The 10,746-nt window shown below is 52.8% G+C and overlaps 1 protein-coding gene across 1 annotated transcript; it reads left to right on the top strand.

Moving 5' to 3' along the window:
- The first annotated feature begins 737 nt into the window (after positions 1–737).
- ARF3 (ADP ribosylation factor 3) lies at positions 738–5,618 on the top strand. Its single transcript, XM_040978550.1, has 5 exons — positions 738–1,110; positions 1,867–1,977; positions 2,175–2,299; positions 2,818–5,090; positions 5,152–5,618. The coding sequence occupies exons 1-4, from the start codon at positions 963–965 to the stop codon at positions 2,977–2,979; spliced, it is 546 nt and encodes a 181-aa protein (XP_040834484.1). The 5' UTR covers positions 738–962; the 3' UTR covers positions 2,980–5,090; positions 5,152–5,618.
- Positions 5,619–10,746: the final 5,128 nt, after the last annotated feature.

The following is a 10,746-nucleotide window of genomic DNA, read 5'->3' as shown; positions in this document are numbered from 1 at the left end:
CAACATGGAATGCCAGTGCTTGCAGGTGGTGGAGGATGAGTCTGTTGAGCCACAGTGCCGTACTAGGAGGTGTGACGGAAGATGCATGTGAGGCCTTGTAAGCCATGGTCATGGCTGAGAACAGAGGAACCACATGACCTGCTTTGGTTCTAAGATCTCTCTGGCTGCTCTGTGGCAAATAAGCTGTGGCGACCAGATGACTCCCTCCCTGTAGGTGACCCTGTGGAGCAGCTGTCCTGAGTGGGCCATAGGGAGCCTAGCATTTCCCTGGCCGAGGACAGAAAGGCCTCTCCCTCTGTCGCCTCCCACCTCTCCTTGGAGTGTGGTATGAACAGGTGCAGTTTCAGCAGCTGGCATTTCATAGAGTGTAAAGAATCAGCGTCTCTTACGAATGCTGCTTCCTTATTTCTTCCTCTCTTTGGTGTGGAAGGAAGGTGGCATTGCAGAATTATGGGATGAAGAGAAGCAGTCTGTTGATGAGAGCAGAGTGTAAACCTGGAGACCCTGGCAAGCTTGAACCTTGTGGGGAATCACAGAGCCACTGCTCATCCTGCCTTCTCCTCGCCCACCCTTTCTGCAAGCTGTGCAGGGGGAGGAGGAGGGCAGTAAGGGCCTCCGAGTGCCTTAGAGTGCAGTGTGGGGTGTCAGGACTGTAGGCACTTCAGAAACCCTGTGGTTCAGCCCCCTCAGTCCCCAGGGGCGGATAGGGAAAGGTGAAGTGTTCGCTGTTCTGTGCTCCCAAAGCTCAGGATGTGCCCACAGTCCCTTGAGACTTCTAGATGTCATGCATGTATCCAGGCGTGACTTTGGCAAATTCCATCGACCAAAAGTCCTTAACAGACAGGTGGTGGTTTGCATTTCCTTTACCCAGGATCAAGTCCTCCATACCAGGGACCAAGACCAGACTGCTGTTGTTCCGCTAACTCGGGCCCCACTGTCCTCAGAAAGCAGCTGCTGCCATCATGGGCAATATCTTTGGAAACCTTCTGAAGAGCCTGATTGGAAAGAAGGAGATGCGCATCCTGATGGTGGGCCTGGATGCTGCCGGCAAGACGACCATCCTGTACAAGCTGAAGCTGGGCGAGATCGTCACCACCATCCCCACCATTGGTAAGGATGGAGCTGGGAAGTGAGCTTCCCGGCCAGCCTTGGGGTAGGACAAGGGGCTGTATCTGGACTCCTCATCTGGCAAGTTCATGCAGTGTGTAGGGGTTTGGAGCAAGATGATTGTTTAATTTACTGGCAGGTGCTGGGCGGCTGTTTGCCCTCCCTGTTGTGGGAACTTCCCCGGCCTGGCCTGGCGCTCAGGCGGCACCCTCAGGCACAGGAGTTGATTGTTTGCCCTTGTTTGGAAAGCAGGTGAAGGGCTTTAATGTTTGTGTGAGAGGCTTGGAGCTGCCTCAGGGTAGATCTGCGGCAGCTGATCCCAGTTACAACCTGCCTACTATGGGAGGGAGACAGTTACTTTAGCTGAGACTGTTGGTCAGCTGTTTCTGAATATGGGCCTCCAGGGTTATAATTCACTTCTCTTTCTTCGCTGCCCCTCAGGCCCTACGTAGCTGAGACAGGCTCTGGTGGCCTGATGCAGGAGGGGAGCTGAGTCATTCCTTTGTAGGAGGGAGAGCCAGCGACTGAGCCAATAAGTGGGGAAGATGCATCCATATTACTCAGTTACTCTGAACTTCCTGACTGTACTTCCTCATCTTCTTATACTTCTTGCTTTGTTTTCTCCTTGGCTTTTGGTCTCCCAGTTCAGGGGGATACCAGGCCTAGCCTTCCACTGTTGGTGTCATAGCCAAAGCCGAGGGCCTAGAACCAAAGCCTTTGAAGCACTGTTTGCACACAGTGGCGCTTGTTTTCCTGCAGGGTTCAACGTGGAAACCGTGGAATACAAGAACATCAGCTTCACAGTGTGGGATGTGGGTGGCCAAGACAAGATTCGGCCTCTCTGGAGACACTACTTCCAGAACACCCAAGGTCTGGCAAATGAGTTGCGTGGGACTGGTCTGGGTGGTGTGGGTCTGAGCAGTGAGTGTGGCTGGCCACCTGGGTTCTGAGCCACAAGCACCTGCCCTGCCTCAGCTCCTCGGGGTGGTAGAAAAGGAGCAGCTCTTTGGTGGAGAAGGGATGGGCACAACCTCAGTATCTGTGTGGTCCGTGCTCTGCTTCCCTAGGCTTGATATTTGTGGTCGACAGCAATGACCGGGAGCGAGTAAACGAGGCCCGGGAAGAACTGATGAGGATGCTGGCAGAGGATGAACTGCGGGATGCCGTGCTCCTTGTCTTTGCAAACAAACAGGTGAGCCTTCCCTCCTGTCCCGCAAATTTGGGGCGAGGCAGTCTGGCTTTGGAGAGCGTGGGGCCTTAGGGGCATATCATGTAAGAAACCCTTTGGCTCCTCCCTCTGCTTTGGAAGTGTGGGAAATGTTTCCTGGCGCTGCTGTTCTGACTCGCTACCCAGCCTCAGTTAGCAGTGCTTTTCTTCTCAGAGACTGGAGTGGTTATCTCCACATAACCTCAAGTCTCTCCCCAGTGTCCCCCCCCCCCCCCGCCCTTGCTCCTGCTGTCAGATTGGATTCTTTGGCTGCGAATCACTTTACACCAACCCCTTGTTTGGTTTCCAGCTCATCAGTAGAGTGATTATTCAGTGCCTTGGATCTGGTCTGGGGTTCCAAGGATGGTTAGGTCCAGAATTGCTCTTGCAGGTTTCTGCTAATGCAGGAGAAGGTGCCAGCTCACCTCTCTCTGGTGGATGGCTGCCCTGAAGTCTCAGGAGGATGCTGAGGTTCCCTTTGGTGTGTTTCCCTTGTGCCGCAGGATCTGCCTAATGCTATGAATGCTGCTGAGATCACGGACAAGCTGGGCCTGCATTCCCTGCGTCACCGCAACTGGTACATTCAGGCCACCTGTGCCACCAGTGGAGATGGGCTGTACGAAGGCCTGGACTGGCTGGCCAATCAGCTCAAAAACAAGAAGTGAGAGCCAGCAGCCCTGTCCCAACTACCCTGTCGACCCCCAACACACCTGCTGCCTCCCTGCCCCGGCCTTGCTCCTTCCTTCCCATTGCAAATGTGGCCAGGGCCCTGGGCATCATGTCCGCATGCCCAGGGAAAGCCTTGCCTGCCCTGCCCCCTCTCCTCGCCTCCATTGCCCTGTCCACTGACATGACCAGTCCCCAATTGCTGTCCTGATGATGAAGCATTCCAATTTACTGGATTTAAAACAAAACAAGGTTGTTATGGTTTCATGGGGTGGCCCCCTGTCTCTCTCCCCTCTGGGCTCGGGGAGGTAGGGTGGAGCATTCTTTCCGTTTTCTTCGTTTGGCACTGGTTGCTGTGCCCTTGGCATCTGAGTCTCTCCTGTCCCCAAGAGCCCCTCCCCGACTCCCTGTCTTCCTTTCCCTCATCACCCTCTCCCTGCTGTACATGGGAATCGCACGGGCCTCTGTGTGTGCGTGCATGTGTGCACCTGTATATACGTGTATAGAGAGATATATATGTGGGAGCGGGGAAGGAGGGGCACGTGGAGTGGACACTGCCCGCTGCAGCCTGCTGTCTGCCCTGCTGTGCGGGTGAGGCCAAAGGCAGAAGGTTGGTAGGCTTTGGACAGGTTGCACTGCCCCAGCCTGGGACTGACCCCTCTCCTTTCCTCTCTGCAGGTAAGCCTTCCTGGGTAGGGCGGATGCTAGGTTCTTTGCCACCATCTTCCTTGCAGCTTTTCCTCACGCCCTTGTCAGGGGGTGTGTGGGATGATGTTTGTCTCTGCATGGCTGCTGGTGGGAAGGAGAGAAGAAGCCACTCATTGGTCAGCGCAGAGTGTCCCATGGGTGTTCTGCCACCATTCTCAGAAGAGGAACTTGAAGACAGGTGGAGTAGGGGGGCTTCAGGTGTCCCATCTCCATTCTCTGGCCATAGGAGAGGGCGAGGCCAGGGTCAGCCCCCTTCCCGTCTCCCAGTGTCCTTCTGAGCAGCCCTGCTTATCTTGAGGGTTGAGGGGTTCTGCTGGCCTCATGAGGGCCAAGTGGGTGTTCCTATGAGAGCTGTGGAGTAGGATTGACGCAGCAAACCTCAATATTAAGCCCCCGTCCCCCAGCTCTCTTCCGAGTCCAGAAAGTGTTAAAGCATAAGAATTGTCTGTTGTTGCCAAGCCCTAGGTCCATAAGTTATCCCGTCCATTCAGCAGCTGTCCCGACAGTCCTTCTTACACACTTCCTGTAAGTGGGTCTAGGGCTTGGAGTTCAGGAAATGGGACCTAGCCATGGCTGTTGGTGCTGGAGGGATGTAGCCATCTTCAGTCGGAACCTGAGCCTCCTCCCGCTGTTACCTGGTTGTGCACAAGCTGCTGCTACCACATCTCTGTCCACAGGGGGCGCCCTTCCTGGAGGGCCTGACTCCTGGGCCATTTCTACGACACTGTGGCTGCTGTGTGGGCTCCTGTGTGTGCTGGCTGCGCCCTGAGCTCTAAAACAGCTGCCCATAACCTTTTTGCTAAGGTTGGCGGCCAGAGCCCCGCCACCCTTCAAAGGGACTCCTTCTCCGAAGGACTTGTCTCACATCCGACTTTGGGGACCGGCTTCCTGCCACCTTTTCTACAGCAAGCAAATCAGTACCCACAACCTCAGCCCAGACTAAACTGTGGGAGAGTGTCCGGGAGTGCCTCCCTCAGTGCCAGTGACTCTGCAGTGTTACCCAAGATGCAGCAGGTCTGTGCAGTTATCTTGTCTAGGCGTGTGTGTGTGTGTGTGGTGTGGTGTGTGGGACACGGGGGTTTATTTCCAGAATGCATTCACTCCTCTGACCACACAGATGCTTGGCACTGTGCTTTTTCATTGCTGTTTCCTCGGGTTTTTTTTTTCTCTCCCGCCCCTGTGCCTCTCCTCTGAGAGCCTTTCTTTGCCTTGTCAGTGCATTCGCTGCTGTTGCCTCTTTGTCTTTTTTTTTTTCCTTCTCCTATTTATATTTATGATTACCCTCTCCGTGTTTTCATAGTTGGTGAGGACCTCAACCCCTCGCCCTCTCTCTGTCCCTCTCTAATTAGATGCCAATCCCAAGTAGGTTTTCCTCGTTTTAAACCTCTCCCACCTTTGTTGTGTGGGGAGCCCAGGGACCAGTGTAGGGCAGGTGTGTGGGGGGGTGCCAGGGACCAGTGTAGGGCAGGTGTGTGTGGGGGTGCCAGGGACCAGTGTAGGGCAGGGGCGTTAGGAAGCTGCCTTGGAGTTTGCTACTTCCCAGCAGGAGGCAGTAGTGGCTTTGTGGTAGTGTCCCCTGGCTGCCTGGCCCTGGGCAGGGTGGCCATTTCACTAGACAGCTCTTTCTGGGATTGCGTTTCGTTCATTTCTGCCCGCTCCCTCTCGCGCTGTGCTGCTGGATTCAGTCTCATGCTTTCCCTCATTCCGGCTTTCTTCTTCCTCGGGGACCCCCCCTTCCCACTCACTTGACCAAGTTTGTGGTGTTACAGTGGTAACTGCAGTTCTGAACTGGTTTTTTTCTCTTTCTTCTTCCTCTGGAATGTAGACTGTATATGTTGAATTACTCACCCATCTATCCTTGCTCAAAACATGGGATGATGCTATGACTGTGACCCTGGTTGGAAATTAAACTTGTTTTATTCCGTTTGGACCAGACCTTCCTCCTTGGTGGGCAGCAGCTGTGGGCTGGTGAGGGCTGTTCATCTGTGGGCCCTCTCTGCAGAGTCTCCTGGTCTCAGCAGAGGGGTGACAGGCGTGCTTGCTCGGTGGGGAAGGAGAGTATAGGGGAACCCTTCTTAGCTCTTCTCGTCATACGCCAGCGGGAACGCGAGTGAACTGGATGCTGGAGGAGGATGGCCTGTGACTTGACTTTGCTTCTTCTGAAGGGTTTAGCCTTTCCACTTTGAACACAGTCCCTTACCTGTAGTGTGGGTCCCATCGCTGCTCTAACTCTGGGTTCTGACGTGAGTGAGCACGAAGGCAAAATGGGCAGTGAAGAGAGATCGATGCTGCTGCCTGATGGCCCTGGGCCACCTGTCTCCAGCGTGTGACTTTTTGTTGTTGACATGCCAGGCCTCACCCAGAGATCGCACAGACGTCTTGGGTCACATGATCCCGTCTCACTCCCACCCTGCTCTGCCTCCTCCCCTGTGCCAGGCAGAGAAAGAGTTGGCGCTGCCTGGTTAAGCTGGGCACCCCTTCTCCACTGTTTCTTTTTAAATGTTTTTTATTTTATTTTATTTTATTTGAAAGACAGATTTACAGCAAGGAGATATAGGTCTTCCATCCGCTCGTTCACTCCCCATAAGGCTGCAGTGACCAGAACTGAGCTGATCCAAAGCCAGGAGCCTCTTCTGGGTTTCTTACATGGTGTGGGGTCCTAAGGACTTGGGCTATTTGCTCCTGCTTTCCCAGGCCACAAATAGGGAGCTGGATTAGAAGTGCAGCAGCCATCCATATGGCATGCCAGAGCTGCAAGACCAGGGGTCAGCCTGTTGAGTCACTGCACATCGCCCCTCCCCCCTTACTTTCTTAAGCTCTGAGGACAGAGGTCTTCCCAACCTGCTTTTGTAGAGTGGAGGTAGGATTTAGCCATATACATCGGAGAGCCCCCATGCACCAGGGCAAAATGTGTGATTTTTATTCAGTGCTGAGCCTTTGCCAATTTTCTTTCTTTACCTCTCCTTTTATTAATAAGCTATCATCCTCTTTTAATAAGGAAGAACACAGAACGGCCCAGTGCAATGGCTCAATAGCTAAGTCCTGGCCTTGCACATGCTAGCATCTCAAATGGCTGCCAGTTCGTGTCCAGTCTGCTCCACTTCCCATCCAGCTCCCTGCTAGTGGCCTGGGAAAGCAGTGGAGGACGGCCCAAAGCCTTGGGAGCTTCTGCGGATATGTTATGCTCAACTACCCCAGGCAGAAATCTCCTTGTCATGTCTGTAGCTCCTAGTATTGCCCACTCACCTGAACAGATGGCGCTTTCCTCCTGGGTTTCTCCAAAGTCCTGCTTAGTGACAGCTGCTGCTAAGTGCTTTGTTTTGTATAGAAAATAGATGTTTGGCACCGTGGTTAAGACCCCACTTGGGTTCAAGTCTCATCCCCACTTGTAATTTCAGCTTCCTGCTAATGCATACCCTGAGAGGCATGGAGGCAGTAGCTTGGGTACTTGGGTCGCTGCTAAGCTGTGTGGGTGACCTGGCTTGAATTCCCAGCTCTTTGCTTAGACCTGATCCAGGTGTGGCTGTTGGGCATTGTGGACGTCAACCCAGAGAAGGTGGGAGCTCTATATTCATTTGTTCTGTCTTTCTGCTTCTCAAACAAATGAAAATAAATTAGTTTTTAAAGATAGAAACCTGGGCCCGGCACCATAGCCTAGCAGCTAAAGTCCTCGCCTTGAACGTGCCAGGATCCCATATGGACGCCAGTTCTAATCTCAGCAGCTCCACATCCCATCCAGCTCCCTTCTTGTGGCCTGGGAAAGCAGTCAAGGATGGCCCAAAGTCTTGGGACCCTGCACCCATGTGGGAGACCTGGAGGAGGTTCCTGGTTCCTGGCTTCGGATCAGCACAACACTGGACATTGTGGTCACTTGGAGAGTGAATCATTGGACGGAAGATATTCCTCGCTGTCTCTCCTCCTCTCTGTATATCTGACTTTGTAATAAAATAAATAGATCTTAGAAAGAAATAATGATAGAAACCTTCTAGAACCAAAGTAATTCGTAGACAATCTATGATAATGCTGTTTAGGATACCGGTGTCTGGTGTTGGAATACTGCAGTCCCTTCCTCGGCCCCGGCTCTTGCTGCCTGCTGACGCACACCCGGGAGGCAGTGGATGACGGCCCAAGAGTTTGAGACTCTGCTACACGCAAGGGGAGATCCAGATGGCGTTCCCAGCCTCCTGGCTTTGGCCTGGCCCAGACCCAACTCTTGCTGTTAGCAAAGACAACATCCTTAATTTTCTTCCATGGTCCTTCTTGGTCTTGGCTTTTTTCTGCTTCCTTTCCCTTCCTTCTCTCCTTCCTTTTCCTCCTTCTGTCCTCTCCTCACCCCTCCCCTCTTCTGCTTGCTTTTTCTTTTCTACTCTTTTTTCCCCCTTTTCTTTCTCTCCCCTGCCCTCCCCCTTTTCTTTCAGATGTATTACCTACTGGAAAGGCAGAGCATAGGAGGGAGACACAGGCATCTTTCCTCTGCTGGTTCCTCTGGGGAACAGGCTAGCATATGGGAGCTCTTCTACCTCTGAAAAATGTGTAACAAAATAAATTTTTTTAAAAAAAGATTTATTTATTTTTATTGGAAAGGCAGATTTACAGAGAGAACAGACAGATCTTCCATTCGCTGGTTCACTCCCCAAGTGGCCACAATAGCCACAGCCGAATTGATCCAAAGCCAGGAGCCAGGAATCTCTTCCTGGTCTCCCACATGGGTGTAGGGTTCTAAGGCTTTGGGCCGTCCTCCACTGCTTTCCCAGGCCATAAACAGGGAGCTGGATGGGAAGCAGAGCAGCCAGGACACGAACCATTGCCCATATGCAAGGCGAGGACTTTAGCCACTAGGCTATGGCACCAGTAACAAAACAGTTTTAAAAACACGATCATGATAATCATTATAATTGAGAGCTAACCAGTAGGTCTTTGGGTCCTTGAACACCTGGGAAGAGGCGAACATTCCTTCCATATTCCAATTAAGATGTGGAGAAGTAAAAGGGAGCCCTCTTGTGGCGGTTGCTTAAATCTTTGAGTTGCTTTTAGGGAGCCTGGGATAAAGTGTAGGGATAAACCCGTAGCAGCAGCAGCCCCATCTTCCAAAGTGAACCTAGAGCAAGCCCCTGGGAGTGGCCCCGGTGAGACGGAGGGCAAAAGTACTTCCTTTGTTTATGTGTTGGTGAGTTTCCTGGAGTTGAGGAATAAGGTCTGAGGGCCCTGGGAATTCCCAGTGCAAGTGCCTCGGTTGCTTCAGGCAGCAAAATCACAACTAATCATTAATGCTTTTAGACCTGAGCTAAAGATGTTTCAAACCACTGTGCTCAGGGAGGGACCTACGGTTCCAATTCTGGGACGCTCTGGGAATCGCTAGGATTCCAGTTGGAGAATGACAGTACGGGGGGTACCTGTGCTGTACTGCTGCTTAATGCGGGCGCTCTTAAGACCAAGAGCGGCCACCTTCCCTGCTGTGAAGGGGGTGGGGGCCAGAGCCCAGCCCTTTTCTAAGTAGCCAGTAGCAGGAGTGGATACTGGGCCAGTGGATACTGGGCCAGTGTTTCCTGACCCTGGTCGCTGGTGTGGGTTAGCGTGACACTTCCTGAGGCTTAGGGAAGAGGAACTGGAAGCGGTCACTGGGGCGGAGAGCAAAGTGATCGAGGGCAGCGGTTGGAGCTTTGGAGGAAGCTGGGACGGGGCCTGTCACCACCGCGGCTAGGAGGTGAGCGTCCGTATGTGTCCTTTGGGCCATGAGCTGCAGAAGCGCTCTGGCTGAGGAGCTCTTCTCAATTCGGAGCTGGAGTTGAGAAGGCAAGCAAGCCCAGAGTGGCTGCCTGCGCACCAGCCTTGCTCCCACTGCCCTGCCTTACGGGGTAGGCATGTGGAGAGCCGTCTGGCAGTCTACAATAGGAGGTTTTGGAAAGGTTCGTGGGCCCAACAGCCCTCTCACGCCCACCTGCTGCTGCCCATCCTACATGTGTTTAAGAATCATCCCAGACCTCAGTTGGATATAAGGACTTTAGAAGGTGGAGGGTTTGGGGCTGCTGCTGTAGCATGGTGAGTTAAGCCACCATTTGCAGTACCAGCGTTCTGGATCAAGTCTTGGCCATTCTGTCTCCCATCCAGTTAGTTCCCTGCCGTTGCAGCTGAGAGGTCACAGAGGATGAGCCAAGAAAGTGGGCCCTGCTACCTATACGGATGACCCGGATGGGTTTCCTGGCTCCTGGCTGTGGTGACCCAGACCTGGCTGTTGAGGCCATTTAGGGAGTGAACCAGAAGTTGGGAGATCTGTCTGTCGCTCTCTGCCATTGTGCCTTTCAAATAAATACGTCTTTAGAAGAAAAGACAAAAGTTTGTCAAGTTTATTTTGGGGTTGTGAACCATAAGTATTATTTATTTTTTTTAAGGATTTATTTTTATTACACAGTAACAAAGTCAGTTGTACAGAGAGGAAGATCTTTTGTCCGATGATTCACTCCCCAAGTGACTGCAATGGCCGGTACTGTGCCGATCCGAAGCCAGGAACCAGGAACTTCTTCCAAGTCTCCCACACGGGTGCAGGGTCCCAAAGCTTTGGGACAAAGCAGGGAGCTGGATGGGAAGTGGAGCTGCCTGGATTAGAATCAGCACCCAGATGGAATCCTGGCGCGTTCAAGGTGAGGACTTTAGCCGCTAGGCCACGCCGCTGGGCCCCAAATTTTTTTCTTAAATTTATTTGAAAGGCAGAGTTAAAGGAAGAGAGATCTTCCATCCACTGGTTCACGTCACAAGTGACCACAAACGCTTGGGCTGTCCCACGCTGAAGCCTAGGGCCTGGAGATTTTTCCAGGGCTCCTACATGGGTGCAGGGGTGCAAGGACTTGGGCCATTCTCTGCTGCTTTGCCAGGCACGTTAGCAGGGAGCTGGATTGGAAACAGGACAGCTGGGCTTTGAACCAGTGCCTATAGGAGATGCCAGCATCACAGGGGGTGGGTTTATGTGCTGTACCACATAGTGTCAGCCCTTATTTCAAAAAGCCTGCGCCCACATGGGAGACCCAGAAGAATCTACTGGCTTCAGATCAGCTCAGCTTTGG

The sequence above is a fragment of the Ochotona curzoniae genome, unplaced genomic scaffold (genome assembly GCF_017591425.1).
Source record: "Ochotona curzoniae isolate NIBS_2020 unplaced genomic scaffold, NIBS_Ocur_1.0 contig_1014, whole genome shotgun sequence".
NCBI classification, from domain to species: Eukaryota; Metazoa; Chordata; class Mammalia; order Lagomorpha; family Ochotonidae; genus Ochotona; species Ochotona curzoniae.
This window is presented reverse-complemented; position numbering and strand designations above follow the sequence as displayed.